This window comes from Xiphophorus hellerii, chromosome 7 (genome assembly GCF_003331165.1).
Source record: "Xiphophorus hellerii strain 12219 chromosome 7, Xiphophorus_hellerii-4.1, whole genome shotgun sequence".
NCBI classification, from domain to species: Eukaryota; Metazoa; Chordata; class Actinopteri; order Cyprinodontiformes; family Poeciliidae; genus Xiphophorus; species Xiphophorus hellerii.
Genome location: NC_045678.1, coordinates 15,620,596 through 15,637,887, shown reverse-complemented (window position 1 = coordinate 15,637,887; position 17,292 = coordinate 15,620,596). Strand labels below are relative to the sequence as shown.

General features: G+C 36.2%; 1 protein-coding gene across 1 annotated transcript; it reads right to left on the bottom strand.

Moving 5' to 3' along the window:
- Positions 1–5,320, bottom strand: ednrbb (endothelin receptor type Bb). Its single transcript, XM_032566733.1, has 8 exons — positions 4,859–5,320; positions 4,222–4,692; positions 3,961–4,073; positions 3,551–3,755; positions 3,222–3,362; positions 2,995–3,128; positions 1,550–1,658; positions 1–952 (listed from the first exon to the last, which is right to left on the bottom strand). Exons 2-8 carry the CDS (start codon positions 4,636–4,638, stop codon positions 797–799), a joined length of 1,275 nt encoding a protein of 424 aa, XP_032422624.1. The 5' UTR covers positions 4,639–4,692; positions 4,859–5,320; the 3' UTR covers positions 1–796.
- Positions 5,321–17,292: the final 11,972 nt, after the last annotated feature.

Sequence of the window (17,292 nt, the reverse complement as noted above, 5' to 3'; positions counted from 1 at the left end):
CTCCAACTCCCCACCTCCATCCCTCCTTCTCTCGCTCTCTCTTCTCCTGACCTCATTCTGTCATCTTCGTTTTCCTTCCTCCCCACTCTCAGGTCTTTCGTAAAGTGTCTCCATGCATTACACATTTAACAATGTATTAAAAATAGGCCACCATCAATCAGTTCTTTCAGCGGCAGAGACTGAATCTACTCGTGGCACCAATTTGATATGTTTTTCTCCAGGTTCAAGGAGGAAATGACAGCGGTAAACTTTTCACATACTGCTCATAAAGCCGGAATGAAAGCAGCATTTAAGTGATTAGAGAGCGCTCGGATGTAATTTTGAATTTACATTTCTCTTAATGTACACATAAACATACATATATATATACATATCCATATATTATTATTCATGCATGTAAGCCTTAAGCTGTGACAGGATACATGTTGATGGGTGCCAAGTTAACGCTGCATCCAAAACAGTGATTTAAGGAGTGTGATGCATGATACAGGAAAGGTACAAGGTGAAGCCTGATGTAATGGTTGGAAGCGAGTCAAGCCTCAGGGGCAAATAATAGTGTGAACAGTCTCACTCCAGGTTGCTCACGCCAAAGCAGATGTTCAGCTGACGACAGCATTACAAAAGACAGTGCCCCGTGTTATTCAGAGGCTCCATGCGTTATTGGGTTGGCATGTCGGAGGCTGTCGAGCTGCAGACAGGAGGCCCCAGTTTGGTATTTGTTTTGAACGCCATACTTATTTATTGAAGAACTATAGACGGGATCAAAAAGTATTTTCACGGTTCCACAGGACTTTTGTTAACACAGTAAGGTGTTAACAGGTGGAGGTTCCTTGTGAGCTTTGATGTTGCTGCTTTGCTCTGAGGCTTGATCCTGCATTCTGGACTTCAAAACAGACTGTGCTTCATCGCTGGCACGGGCTTGTAGAGGCAGACACAGACTGCACAGACATGCCTGGAGGACCACATGGAAAAAAAATTCAGCTAGCACACGTCAACATCACAGGGAGAACATCTTACTCCTGTCATGTAGAACTGATCCACAAAACAAGACGGAATTAGTTTAGAGAGGTAGATATTATAATAAAATGGATCTGTTTTATTTATTAATTTATTTATAGTATGATACTATCAGTGTAGCAAAAAAAAAACAAATAACAAATGTTAGATGTGAACTGTTGTGGTAACCTAATGTAAGTCAAAATGAATCTGTGAATATTTCCAATATCTTCCTCTGCGCTTGTAGTACAATAAAGAGCTTTAAATGGCTCCTCTTTAAAAAAATGCCTGCAAGTCACATTTTCTTCTTCATAGCACGTCAGTTTGATTCACAGACTATCTTGTAGATTGCCAAGTGACGTTTTTTTTTCCCTGATAATGTTTTTCCAGGTCATTTTCACTTATTACCCCCTGAGGTGTGCAGTCTAGCAGCAGTCTTTACAGACATGACTCCATTACGATGTCCCACACACGCACACACACAGCTCATTCAACAGACACCTGCAATGTTCTTCACTTACAGAAGTCTTGTCTGAACCGTGACAACACTCACCTTGAAACATCTCTTGAATCTTTTGCTGACGATGTACAATGCAATAGGGTTGATGCAGGAGTTCAGCGAAGCCATGTTAATGCCGAAATAGTCAAGGATGAGAAAGGCACTGGAAGGACAGCATACTTTAGGAAAATGACCTGCAGTACCTTGCATAAGAATTTCATTTCATATCCCTTTCAACTGTTCCGTACGTTTTCATACTATAGCCACAAACTAAACTGTATTTATTGAAATTGCACGGGATAAACAACATAAATTACAGAGTAGACATGAAAGAAAGAAAATAGGTTGTTTCAAATATGAAAAGTTTAGTGTGAAAGTGTTTTGATTTCGGGGAATCAACACACTTTTCTCTTACAATTGAACTGTAGATATTTTGTACAGCATTTTCAGAGTTATCATGGGTTTCCTGGTTCTTCCTCAGAAAAGTACAGTCCTTGCTTGGCTTGTCAGTTTAGCCATGTTTTGGTAGGTCTGCAGCTATGCCATACCTTTTACTTCATCGAATAATGGATTGAACATTACTCTAAGAATTGTTTGAACCTCGAGATGATATTTTATGACCTATTCCTGATTAAACTTCATTGCAGCGTGATTACAGTTTTGTTCCAAATTGTTTGCTGTGATCCTTGGTCTTCATCATACCGTTTCTTTCAGGAATGTTCAATAGCAAATTTCAAAATATTTGTTTTTACACTGAGCTCAAATTAAACCGGCTATGTGACTTCTGATTGTGTTCGGATTTAAGGGGTATCAGTCTAAAGGGGGCTTAATATTAATGCATGCCACCCTTTTCAGATTTTTACTTGTAGAAAAAAAACCTATGAATTATTTACTTTCAACAATTTTGTACTTGATTATGTTGGTCTATGAAATAACGTGAATTCAAGTTTGTAGTCGTTACTGCGAATGAATATTTTTGCAAAGCCCTTCTAAAATAATCAGGTCTCAGTTATGTAGTGAGTTTATTTTAGATTTGTGTAAATCTAAAATAAACCCTACCCTAACCATAACCCATACATGTGTGGTTTAAAGATGACATCAAGATGGCATGATGTTACACGGCGGTAGTACCATCATGCTATAGGTATGCTTTAAATCTGTGGCAAAGACTGAGGAAAGTTTAGTAAAAAATTCAGTCTAAATGTCAAAAGCAGTGAGACACAGCTCTAAAGGAAACATTGCATTGCATATGGACGTTTGCCACACCTTTCAGATGTTTCTCTGCAACATATTTTGAAAACAAATGATAATTTTACTTCCACTTCGAAATTAGGCACTACTTAATGTTGTTCTATCATATAAATGTATACATTTTATTATTTTCACCTTTAATTCTGTGGTTGTGTGACAAAATGCAACACATTTTATAGGTTATGAATAGTTTAGTGAGTTACTCCATTATAGTTTAAGTTTCAAAAAAAAGTAACAACAATGCTCACCTAAGTAGCTGGCACCTGTTAGGATCCTTCTCATCATATATGGTCCATTTCAGGATTCTGCTGAGGTACAGGGGTAACCAGCACAGCGCAAACACAGTAACCAGGCAGAAGACAGTTTTGGCGACTTCTCGTCTCTTTGAAAGGAAAGATTTAATATACATTCAAATTAAAATGGATACTATTATAGGTTACAAAATTAAATTGAAACTAGAGGATAATCTTATAACCTGTTTAATGTGGTCACTTAATGTATTCTCTGTCTTTCTTAGCATCTTTCTGGTCATCAGCGTGTAGAAAATTGCAGTCCAGGTTAGTGGCATGCAAAAGTAAAAGCCAAAGAGCCACCAGTCCTTTATGGATTTATAGAACTGTAAATTAAACAAGACACATGGCAGAAAAACCGTCATTGTCCGTGGCAATGGGATAGCACCAACAGTACAATACACGTATTTATAGGTCAACGGGGACATCAATAAAAGCATACTTGACATTTCAAGACTTGCATTTGATCAAATTTGAAATCTTTGTTTTGTGCTGCTGAACAGCACGACATTACCTGCATGAACTGTGTGGTTTGGATGGGGCGAAGCAGACATATCCTCAGATGCTTCTCTTTATAGTCCATTGTTATCATATCAAAGCCGACAATTTCAGGGACAGCCAGCAGGATGGAAAAAACCCATATCAGGGTTATTTCAATCATTGTCCGCATAGAAACCCAGATGCCTTTGATTTGATTCCAGGATACAACAGCGCGGTATCTGCAAAATCAATGAGAAAATGTCATGGCTTGGGGAACTTTTTGTCTGCAGCAATGAACAATTTTTTTTATTTCCATTTTTTCTAGCTGAAGAGCATTTCAAGGACTACAGCTGAACAAAATGTGTCTGCTTGATGAAATACAGATTGTAGCCTCAAAACACTTTTCTCATGGAGGCGACAAAACAGCGCAGCTTATCTCCCTACCTGTCAACACTCAAGGCACATAAGCTCAACACAGTAATCCCAACAGAAGTTTTTTGGATGAAGGGGACAAGTTTGCATATTATTAAACCGAACGGCCAATCCTCTGCCAGGAGCTGCAACAAAGACGAGGACAATTCGGTTAAGAGAAAGAAGAAGAATATCAGGATTGAAGTCTTAAAACAGAACAGAATGCAGAAACGCAGCATAAGGTGCAATGTGTTTTTCTCAATGTTATTACACAGCATATGGCAAATAACTCACCCTGTATGAGTTGATTGGAATGTCTATCACAATGTGGATCAGATCCCCTATAGCAAGGCTCGCAATGATAATGTTAGGTCCACTTCTCATGGTTTTGTTTGCATATATGACTTTCAACAGAGCAGAATTCCCCACTATTCCAACAACAAACACCACCACAGAGACCATAATGTTGACATATTTGAAAGCGCCTCTGATTCCAGGAGACTCTAAGCACATGGGGGGCTGTGCTTTTTTTCCTCCCGTTGCTTGGGTTGGAAGAACCGAGATGTTGGATTGCTGTTTTTCCAGTGCCGAAAGACCAGGGGAAGCTGTTTCATACGGCGTGATTACAGGGAATGGGTCTGAATGCTGATCACCGGCCTTTAATGCTACAAATACATTTCCAAAACACAGAAGGAGAGTCACGGTCCTCATTGTTTCTGATTTCCTTAATAAAATCCTGAAGGTTTTTTTTTTGTTAAATCTGGGCTAAAAAAAGAGAAAAATGCAATAATTAGCATATATTGCCTTTAGATTTGCAGCAAAGCCATTGAGGTAATGGAAAAAGGATTAATTTAATTTCCTGATCAAAAGGCAGAAGGAAATGATCAAACGGAGCTGAAATAGTGTGATACAGTGAATTATTTCAGCCTACCTTCAGTTGTACACACTCTGCGTGAAGCAAGTCACTGTAAAACCTTAAGAAAAAACAGACTTTATATTTAACACAAAAGACAGCGCTCTGTTGCTGTGCCTGTTATAAACGTTCATATCCAACTGAGAGAAATCAGGGTTTTATAGACTAAAGTATTGTTGTCAGCATTACTCATCTATCTGTCAGTAGTGACTGTAATTACGCCCCTTGATGCATCATTCTGAATGAAAGGCTGGTGGTGAAGTGTACTGTCTGTTATCCAGGAGTGAGATCATTTCAGTTTGCAGTGGGTATATAGTTGTACAGTTTCTCCATCTTACTTTTTGTAAAACTTGGTGTCAAATACGCACTGAAATAAAGTTATTTAATTTTCACAAAGTGCTCCAAAATGTGTATTTTAACCTTGTGAGAAATGTGTCCTCGAGCTACAAAGCATTCCACACACTCTTTCAAGTCGTCGTAGATTAAAGTAACGAACAGAAGGGGGAAATAATCTTTTGAAACTATGTGACATTTTTGATGATCTTGATGCACGGATACTGCCAGGCAACAGCGCTTGAACAAAAACAAATAGGATGGGGGATCGAAACTGTACCGTGTTCAGTCAGCTTTCTCTGGAGACTCTACTTCGTTTGACATATCACGTTTTGAAAACATGAGTCTGTCTCCGTCCCAGGAAGAAGCTGCCTCTTCCTCTCCCGAGAGTCCCAGAGAAGGTGACTTCTCCTCTCGACAGCTTTATGACAACTTGGAGAGCCTGGAGGAGCATGAGACATGTGACGACAAGAGAGGCCCCATTGTTAATAACGTACCCGACAACTACTCCAGCTCCCCTTCGGAAACTCAGATCTGTGCTTCGCCAGTGACAAATGACCTTGAGAATGTACGTGCTGGCATTTCTTCCGAGGAGCAGATTGAAGAAAGTGAGTTGGAAATGGAAAAAAATATGACAAATATATGGAGTCAGTCTGTCTTTATGCTCTACATGAATCTAATTTTCTGTTTCTTTGGCGGGTAGGCCACTCAAAAGAACCAGAAGATTCAAGTACACCGTTGTTAGAAGAGAAACTGTAAGAAAGTAGTAATATAGAAATGTTTATTTTCTTTTTTTCTCTTTTGCTCATTGAAGGCTATATGTATTTACTGTCATTGTCTTCCTATAACGGTTGCTAATCACCATTACATTGTTTTTAACCTTTTTAAAACCGCTCTTTTTTTAAAATCCTTAAAAGTTATAAAGTCTAAGAAATACTTACAGTGAAATACAGTCAAATTGTCTTGTATAGTGCAAAAAGGGTTTTAGATACCCTTTCTCCACTTACTCATGATCCGAATTCTTCACATCACTTATGTTGCATACTTGTGATCATTTTGTACTCCTGTGGTTAAATTATGTATTATTTTAATGAATCATGGAAACAAATGTTCTTCAAATACTAAAATTTCATGGATAATTGAATTTAGATTTCAAATTGTGGCCTTATTTCTTTTAACTGTGGTTCTGATCCCAGTTTGGGTCAGGTAACTCACAAAATGTGACCCATAGTTATGGAGTACAAGATTGTAATAAATTAGGGAAATAACAAGGGGGCTTCTAAAATCAAAAATACCAATGGAGACATGCAAAAAAAAAACCCTGCTCAGCCATTTTAACAAGTTTGATTGTTGGAATGCCAATAATGATTATTTCCACAGGTTTTTAAGAAAGATATGAATCACTAAAAAATATGTTATCTTAAAATTAATACTCTAATTTACATAGTTTTCTTAATCCTTTGAGAGATGTATTTATTTATGAATTGCTTTTTTTAAATTTTCATTCAGCATATCTAAACTCGTTTTTGAATATGATCTAAAATATTCGAAAGAAAATGGGCCATAATACGTATGAGCAATGCTACGCATGCTATTGGCCAACCAATCCAGGAGCGTCATTTGTTTTTCTTTGGTGGTGATTGGCTGTAGCCCATAGATAGGAGAATTCAGGGTTTGCATCCTTCGAAGGCCGAGAATAAACGACGACCGGAAGAGAAAAACTGTGAATTCGGACAGGTGTAGCCTTCGGCCCCGTTTACACGACAACAATTTCGGGTGAAAACGGAAGAGTTTTGTTGCGTTTGTAGTGTACATTTACACTACCACCGAATGTTTTCTCTTGACAACGGCACAGGTTGAATCCAGAGTGCAATGTTTCTGAAACGTACCGGTGTCCGTTGTCTTGTAAACAGAGTAAATGGATCTTTTCTGCCGGGGAATCCCTAGCTCATGCATAGTATGACGTAAAACATAGCTGCTTCCTACAATCCACAGAAGAAGAAGAAACTACTGACAATGCTGGTGTTACTACAATTCGTGTTCCCCCATCACACACGGTTCCCTCAGTGTCTCTTCACACTTAGTTTCAAAGAACCTAGCACCAACTAGAGGCGTGGCGAGAGCATTACACGTTTTCGATGTGTACCGTTACTGTGTAAACAAAGATTCTGATCAGAACGTCTTCATGTAAATGTAATAACAGAAACGGAACAAAAATTTAATTTTCGTTGGATCATTGTCATATAAACAGGGCCTTCAGCTAGCTGTTTAGCTTCCACCGCAGCTTAACTCATGTTGCCTAGCAACCGTTACAGCGTGACGCTCAGAGAGCAGCAAAAGAAAAAAAAACGGAGTCGTAGTTTGTTTTTCAGCCATATACTCCTGAAATCTGTATTATTCTTCACCTTTTGTAGTAAAGGCTGTTCTATAGCAAAATAGTAATAATAAAAGTCTGTTAGTTTGATTCTAAAACGTTCAAACGTATACACATTTCTACAAAGAATGAATATAAGCAAATTATTCATTTTCAAATATAGTCTGCAGATTTCAGATAAGACATTACATTTAAATAAAACTATTATGTTTAAAGGCCCAATTTTAATCAGTAAAATTCATTTTCTCAGGAATAAATACGAAGTACTTGTACTTCATTACTTCCCGCCACTGGCTGACAGCTGGCAGTGTAGCATTAAATACAGGATTAAATGTTTGATGTGTCTGGTACAATGAAAATAAGTTTTTATAAATTTTCAAAGATATAATTATGGTAGTTTTTAAAGATAGTATATTTATTTTTTTACCTTCTGTTTTGCTCTGGATTCTGTTTTACTGTAGCATGTATTTTCTCTTGTTCATTTCTTGTACACTGGCTTTGTGCTCATTTTTTTTATTTGCCCACACCTGTGTTCCAAGTTGTGAATAGTCCTTTACCAGCGCTTTAGTCATCCCCCATACTCTACCTGAACTAAACGCCTTTCTTTGTTCTCTGGTAGTCATTTTGTGCTTTATACCTGTTCAAACAGGCTTTTTAGGATTTATTTTTTATTGGGTATGTATGTGTATTTACCAATGGTGCAACAAGTCATACGTGCCTTCTTTGGCAACCAATGTTTTAATTTATTTATCTAATTTTAAATTTAAAGGAGGTTGACTGAGTCCAATGAATAGTATTAACCTGCACATTTTTTAGATCAACGATTATAATATGTTATGTTAAAAAGAAAGGTCCAAACAAGGATCAGAATCTCAGTCAATCTATAGTGTTATATAGAGGTTTAGGTTTTCAAATGAAATTATTCAGAAAGAACAAAATGACCATCTATTGGTAAAAAAAGAAAGAAAAAAAATGCAGAAACAATTTTGTAAACGTTTGATTTGACCTCAAATTGTTTCATATCTTTTTACTAAACTATTGGAACTTTGCTGAGATCAGCTATTGTAGCTAAGAGTTTAATACACAAATACTCTAATCTTAAATTATATTGTTTGTATTACTCATTAAAAACTAATATCTCATATTTTTATTGTCCTTATTTCTGTCCCAACATTTCACACATGGGTCTCTGATACTTCAGTGTGATGAAAGTAACACATATCTAGTTAATTTATTCTATCTTATTTCAGAAAATTTTGCAACATATCCTATTTCCGTTTATTGAGGTTCTGATTCCCCTAAGGGAACATTTGAAAATATCCTTCCATAATATCAAAGCGAACTAACACATTTCTCTACATATGAACATTAAAAATAACTTTAACTCTCTACTTTTTAAATGAGTACAACACTCCCTTCTCCAGGCATTATAAGATTACACATGAATGCTATAAAATGTCTTGTAGCAATTAGCTTTTTTTATATCCAAGCCTGAGATAAAGAGATCAAACTGCAAAAGTGAAAATTGAGATGGAACCCATGTCTAAAATAATACAATATGTCCCTGAACTCCAATAAATAATGATAACTGATACCCTTTTTGTCTATGCACTTTCACTGACCATGTTTCTGCTCCTAGGTCAAATTAAAATAACTTTGACTGACCTCCTTTTGGTGCATATGGTTTATTGAAATTTCAGAAAGGAAAAAATATATATATATATTACAGGAAACTAAGCAGACTAAGCACTTTATATCATTGGTGGTTTGTCAAAAATTTTTTCCAAAAGGGTATGAACTCATGCATAATCAGCTGAAAATGTCACATGGAAGACATGAAAGGGTTTGGTGTGAAAAGACAAAAACCGCAACACTTTGAAATCTCCTAGGCCAATAATATAGTAATAACAAAAATGACTTGTAGTTTAGCTGTGTCTCAATTTTAACCAGAAACAATTCTAACTTAGGAGAGAAACTACTGCAATGTGAGCAGACTTAAATTAATGTAGAAATAGATTGAGTTTGATCAAATACATTCAAGATGTTTATTTTTTCTGAGGTAGACAGAACATGTCATTCGTGACCACTACAGCTGATTTGTATCAGCTAAGGGTGTACTTTGCATGCTGACATGTTGCTACATAAGTATTTCAGACAGTTGAATGAAACTGCAGCTGAATCTTATCCCTCTGTTCCTCCAAGCAGCCCAGACTCACCACTTTTCATGGAGGTCTTATCACTGGATGGAAGATTTATTACTCTGGTGAGCACTGAAACGCAGACAGATTGGGAGAAGGTGGAGCAGTGCTTCTCTTGCACCTGTCAAGGTAAGCTGTGTCATCAGTTTTGGTGAGAATGGGTCACCTGTTCCTACCCCCATTTTTGCCTCCCAAGACTTATAGACATCTGTCAGATTCCTAATTATTTCTCCGTGGTGCAGTTCAAAAGGAAATCGGGCCTCTCCAGATATGGCAAGATGAAATGTACAGGGACGCTGTCATAGTGTATTTGGAGGTAGGCTGCTCAAATCAAAAGATATCTGGGTTATGTAAACAAGTCAAGCAAAAACGCATTATTTTGTTCTAATAAACATGCATGAATAAATAAGATCTGTAAGCAATTATCTATTTTGAGATCAATCAAGTTTTTTTTTTGTATTTATGCAGTTAATGAGATACACAATGTATGCATTGTATATTTTTTAATTACCAAATTGTTGGTTATTGGATTTAAATATCACATATTGAGTGGGTAAAAATAAAGGTAATTGAAAATCAAAAAAATATTTGGCAATTTTAGTTCTTACAGCTTTGTGGCCGTGATTACTCTCAAGTTGTTGATCGTGGCCCACGTTGCACAACATTTGGACATGCTTCAGATTATTTGTAATTTTTGATCAGCAATCGATGTGCAATTTTTTGCTGAAGTTTTTTGTTTCACATTAGGATGCAGGAGAGGAGGAGTATGATAGTCTTCATCTGGGACTCCCTCGTGTTCTAGCATGCAGACGAGAGCCAAAATTCACTCCTCGTGTTTTCAAGGTGGTGCCAAGCAAATTTAGTGCTTAGAAAAAACAGCTACGGTCTCTTTTTTTGTTGTTTCCCCTCAGTAACAGTGTGGAGGCTATAATATCTGAGGTGAAAGGTGATTGTGAATCTGTTCTTCTAGCTGGAGATTCCAGGAATTAAGTTCAGGAAGAAGAAAGTTCTTTCTAAAAGAACTCCTGGCAAAACTCTGTGTGAGTTCTGCCAGCAGCGTAATCAACCCTATCAGCCTTATAAGTCCATTTCATTCATCAGATCACTGCAAGAGGAGGTCCTCTTAGACAGAGTGAGTGTACCTTGTTTTACTTTACATCAATTCATTAGAAATGATTACATCACAGATAACCTTTACAAAATGACAGGATCACCTCATTTGTGGTTTGACAAGGTTCACTGGTGAGTAGCACCAGCAGTAAAAAATGAGGAAAAAGGAAAATTTTGAAATTGTTTTATCCAGGACATCTATTATGAGGAAGCTAAAGAATTTGAGGAAATCTTGCAAAAGGAAAAGGAGAGACTGGAACGGAAATACACTGGTCTTGCGTATGATCTGGAAAATGCTATACCTATGATCAAACAGGAGTGGGAGACTGTAGATGAAGGATGGTGAGTGGTCCAGTACTCTCTTTATGCTGCAATTCAATGGATGGTACTGTGTGCAGAGCATACAGCACCTTTTTAAAAGTATTAATGCTAAAAAAATTTTCCTTCAGATATTACCATTTTACAACCACAAACTTGAATGCATTTTTGGGAGAGTTGATGTGATAGGCCAAGACAAAGTTATGATTCATGGGTATTCATTTTTTCAAAGGGTGGGTGGCCTTTGCGGTGGGTATTCTGTAAAATCAACTTTTTTGAGCCATATGTCACAATATATAATTCCCCATGGCAGGGCGTTCATGAACACTTGCAGATACAAAGCCCCTTCCTCACTCACTTCTGCCAGACTAGTGGAAGCAGCAAAAAGCAAACACCTGGTGGAAATGCGTATCTGCTGAGCTTCTCATGCAAACTGCTTCTCAGTCCCGAGCTCTTAAGAAGAGTTACAAACGGCAAAATGGAGGGGCATTGAGGTGAAGGGAGAGAGCGGGAGCTTCTTAAAGAGAACAGAGGGCAATTTCAAAGCAGTCAAATTGCAAAAGAAAGTTATCACACATAACTTTCTTTCAAGTTACAAGTGATAGATTGCATCTCATAAATGCAGAGAAAACATCTAAACTTTTGGCTTTAATACTGCACCATAGAGATCCACAGCAAACATTATTAATTCTCTCCACAAATTCAGCCTTTCCATAACAATGGCAAAAAATATAATTTTGTTGGTTTAGCAAGAAAGACTTTCATTTTTCCACATCAGACCAATATTGAATACTGGGGTGATAATCCATGATGGTGACTGGATTATGCTGTTATCAGAGTTGGTAGATGGAGCTGAGCACAAGGCAATCCTGGAAGAAAAGCTGCCAGAGACTCAAAAACCTGAGACAGGCACCAGAGATTACATTTCCAACAGGACAATGATTTTATACATATAGCATTGAATTAGAATAGGTTTGATCAAAACACAATTATGTGTTTGAATGGGCCAAAGTCTAGACCTAAATCTAGTAAAAAATCTGTAGCAGAGCTTGCCAATCCAATCTCAGTGAGATTACCCTATTTTGCAAAGAAGAACAGGCAAAAGTTTCAAAGCTGGTACACATACACCCCCAAAAGACTGGCAGCTGCAAATTTAGCAAAAAATGTATTAACTGAGAGGATGCTGAATAAAAATGCACACTGACCTTTTCAGATTTGTTTTTAAAAAGCAAAACTGTGTATCCTATTCCACTACTAGTGATGTCCAAATGTTGTTTCCACTACTATGCATTACTATGTGTTGACAAAACATAGAAAAGGCCATCAAGTGATGGTAAATCTTTTACCACCACCAATCTTTTACAACTACATGTAGTGGTTGCTGTTATGTTTTACACTATCTAGTGATTGCTTATACTTTTGTATTGTTGCATCTGTTGTGTAAACTATCTGGATTTTCTAATGTAGGATGAAGTATTTGCATCACCAGAGAAAAAGACGATTTGATATCCCAGGTATAAAAGTAAACTTAAGGCTTCTTTGGAAAAAGAAGCCAACAAGATTCTGTGAAGCACATTGCTTACTAAACCTCTTACTGAAGAGATAACAATAAATGAATGTCCCCCTTTTGTTGCTCAGGCATGCTTCCATTGTCAAAGGATGTAAGATATGAACTTCCTGATTCTACAGAGAAAACGTTTCCTTCTACTTTTGTTATATCAAAGTCGCCAGAAGATCTAGATGGTGAACCGAAGGTATGTATGTTGTATGTGTGCTACAGCTCTAGTCTTTCCAAAACAGTAATCAAAAGTGAAATTGTGGGAAAAAAAATAAAATGAGGGAAAGGGCTAAATACAAATTTTGATTGTCGTATTGTAAAATATATTTAGGGATATCTAAAACTGTGTATTGTGTTGCAGACAACCAGCGTAATAAAGAAATTCTACAAAGATGGGAAGATTTTCCTGATCAAGTATTGTGATGGATCAGGTACTGTTTTGTATCCTTTGCATTCCGGCAAAAAAACAAGCAAACAGAAAAAAAAAGAAAAGAAGATAAATTACCCATGAGAAAGAGTTTGAACAGTGTTAATGGTTCTTAATAGAAAAAAAAGTTATCCTTCTGGGAATCCAGCCATCATAATAACCCCAGCAGAAGATCCTCACTTCATTTACATAATCCTAGAGGACAAGGTCAAGAAGCCCAGAATGATAGGCATTTTCACACCTAAAGGCTGCGCTACGTGCTACCATTCCAATGGATTGATGTGGTAACTGTTTTTTGATTAATTATTTTGAAACATAAATTAATTTCTACATAACTTAAAAAAATGTGCTTTGCTGCCAACTTTTGCTGTGGTAACTTTACATGTAAACAAACAATCTGTTACAGAACAACTGAAGGTAAATAAAAAAAAGAAAATGTGGCAAAATAAATCTTTACATCTTTAATGTAAAGATTAAAGATCTTTAACATTAAAGTACTGTTCCCTTATTCTTTCAAAACAGAGGGAATGACTTTTTATATTTTTATTCTTTTAAATCACTGAGAGCACATTCATGGGAACCGTCAGTGGTACGTTGAGAATGAGGTTAGGGAGGTAAAAATCAAGATATCGTCTAATAACAAGTACTTATTGATCATGAAAGGATAGACTCAGATAATTGGTTACTTCTAAAACCCAAAACCACACATGATTCACTCTCAGTGGTGGTGTTAATCCTGTGATGTTTCTTTGGTGTTTAGTTGTAGCTCCAGCAATAGGCTTTGGATTTTTCTGACTTTTCTTAAGAAGGGGTTTGGTGGTGGTCTCACATTTTGATTATTCAGCCATATTTGTCTCGATTCTTTGTGTGCTGCTAATTTGATTTGCATTATTAAAAGTGTAGCCACAGGTAGTGTTTCAAGTACAATGTTTTTATTGTCAAGCCATCAATCAAGAAGTTACTCAAATATTAATTGGGATGTAGGAATTTATGTGAGCCTGTATGTGTCCAGTTCTTTTAACTCAGTGGTAATACTACATTACCACTGAGGATAAAAGAATGATTGACATAATCATTGACATTGTGATATTTATGCTGAACTTCAGAGTAAAACTACAATTGTTAGGAATCTTTGTTCTAGCATTTGGTTAATAGTTACATATTTGAGAGATATTCTGCTTTTTTCTTTTTCTTGTTTTTCTTTTACATGTTTTTAAAGGTTGAACATAACCTCTAGTGGAGGTTTCTGCTTCGACGAGAAGGGCGATTTGAGGAGGCGTTGGAACTGGTTGTATTTTGACCCACATGTGCACAACCTTCCATTCAAGCCCCTCATCTCCGCCATGGGGCCATGCATCTGTATCCAAATACATTCGCAAGCGTGTGTGTATGTTAACTTCTCACACAAGGAAAGGCATGTGCGTTTCAATGTTGGCTCAGAGCTTAAGGTGGGTCAGCACAGATGCAAAACACATTATACATGTTTTGATAAGGTGTTTTCTTATCTGTAAAATGTGTGATGACGACACCACAGCCATGGCTTACTAATGAAAAAAACAGTGCATTAAAAAAGAAGTTGGTTTTTTCTTCTTTTTTTTTATCTTAAATACAGCTCACTTGCCCAGAAAGCCATGGTATACCAGGCCAAAGCATTTTGGAGGGAGACATCCAAATACAGAAGACAAAGATTTACTGTCTGCTTGACCAGATGCAAACCTGCATGTCCCACCCGTTGGCAAACATGCAGAACATAAAGCCACATTACCGTTTCATCGCCCGGCTGGAACAGCTTACCAAGAAAATGGAAACAAGGAACTCACTCAGAAACACAGAGCCCAATTCAAATTAAAGGAGCAATACTAAACCCGGTTTATGATTTGTGACAGTACTAGAGTTTACAGAATTTCAATATGTTCAATCTTTTGAGGATCTTGTGTTGTGGTTTTTCCCAGTAGCGACAAAAGCAAACATGTCATCAGTCACACAAATGAAAAAAAATATTAATTATGTATTAATTAACAGAATATTTTTGTCTGCTTTTTAAATGAAAAAGCAGTTGTTTTTTTATTTAATATCTGCCCATCTACATTCTGCATTCTGGATGAGACTCACTATTTTGACATGACATGGCATTGTGTTTAACATAATAGTAACGTTAAAACAAGATATTTACAATTTAGTGTATAATATGTAAATACTATACATACCATACTTTGTAGTATGTATGGTAGGAAATAATTTGCTCAGTTAATTTCAGCTATCAATTTATCAAGTAATGCTCATTTCTACCATATCTAGACAAAAGAAAGCTGCTGACAAAATTCACATAATTCACAAATTGGCAAGCATCAAACAATGTGCAGTATACATTGGTTTTCTGATATAGAATGGTGTATATTTATTTCTGTAACATGTTCCAGCGTGCAGTTGCACAAACTGACAGCATTATGACTTGATATGCAAGCAAGTCTTAACTGGAGTCAGGTGAGTTTCAGTTTATATTACAGCCTCGTCTTCAGTTTCAAAACAACAGTTCACATTTTTAGAGAATAAACAATGCAAGACACAAACTGAACAAGTGATCTCCTTACATGAGACAACTGTAAAAATCTGTCTTAAGCAGTTTTGAGCTGCTTTTTACTGTGTCAATTTGTTGCAATTTATCAGCATAGACATAACCATAATGAGAAATTATTTTTCCATTTTCTTTGCTTAATAACCCAAATGTTTGCCCCTTTTCTTCATTGCTATGTTTGACTTTTTGTGTTTTTTTGAGATGTCAGTATTTTTTTTTATCATAGAACAAAATGAAAACAAAGAGATTCTTTTGATGACTAAAAATGTTAACATCATATAATTTTATAAAACAGGCACATCCTGGGTTTCAGCACACCTGGTTTTTTGTCTCAATTTGTAATTATATTGTGACTAAAGATTCAGTAAAATTACACTGATAGATTAAGATTTTAAAAGATCTTAAATTAATTGTAGTGCGCTTTTAATTTGCCTGAAGTCGTTGCGAACATTTGTTTCACTGTATTATGTTTTAGCTGTCTGGTCATAGGCAGACTACGGTGATAAGTCATTTCTATTAACAAGGTTAAAGTGTGAAAAACTCATTTACAAAGAAGACAGATAAAAACACTATTGAATTACTATTTCTATGTCTTTAAAAGAAATAAAATGAAGTACCTGATTAAAAAAAAAACCAATTTAAGATGGAAAGAAGCTAAATATGAGTGATATCTCATTTAATTATTGCAGAACTAGTTTGACAAAACATAACTGGCTTTTGCAAATGAATATTTTACATCACTCACTGAAAGATTGGTAATTAGTGTTCTTCCCAGACTCTCTGAATAATTAAGCTTACACAAATACTGATGGTGAGCATATACAGTAATGGTTAAAAAAAGGACACCCTTGATAAGTTTGAGGATATGCATGTTTAAAATTTTAACCTCAAGTGTACAAAAACCACACACCATATCATTATTTATTAAACAAAGATGAAGTCCAAATGAAAATGTTTCTGAAAAATTAAGTTCATCTCAAAAAAACTAGAATTTAATTAGGGTGTGCTTTTTTCACAGTTACACGACCTAATTCTAGAGGAAAATACATGAAAGGCACGGTCTTTAAGACTATCCGTTAAACCGCAAACAATTTTTCTTTTGAAATCCTTCTGAAGTTTTCTTGGGCCAATAGTAATGTCTACCATTTATATGAACCCACTTACACTTTATACACCTCTTAAATTGTTTTACACACTTTTGGGGACAGATTGCCATTCTTATTTAGACACTTTTCAAAATAAAATTAAGAAACTCTGAAGAGAGAAACGATTGTTTTACTGAAGATTTCATTGACAGCCATGGGAGTTTCAGAGTTGACATGGTCCACTTTAGAGGAACTGAATTTTTTTTATTCATAACCCTGATATTTTTACCTCTTTTAGGCTGGGTTCCAGTGTTAATTAATGTTTTAGACAATAAATAACACAACCATCTACCCTAACAACCAATGATGTATTCCTGATTTACAACATCTTTGTCGTTACAGTTATATAAATTTGAGGTGGATCTCTACCAATGGCAGAAACCTGAGCCAAACCGAAAATAATGAGCAGTAAAA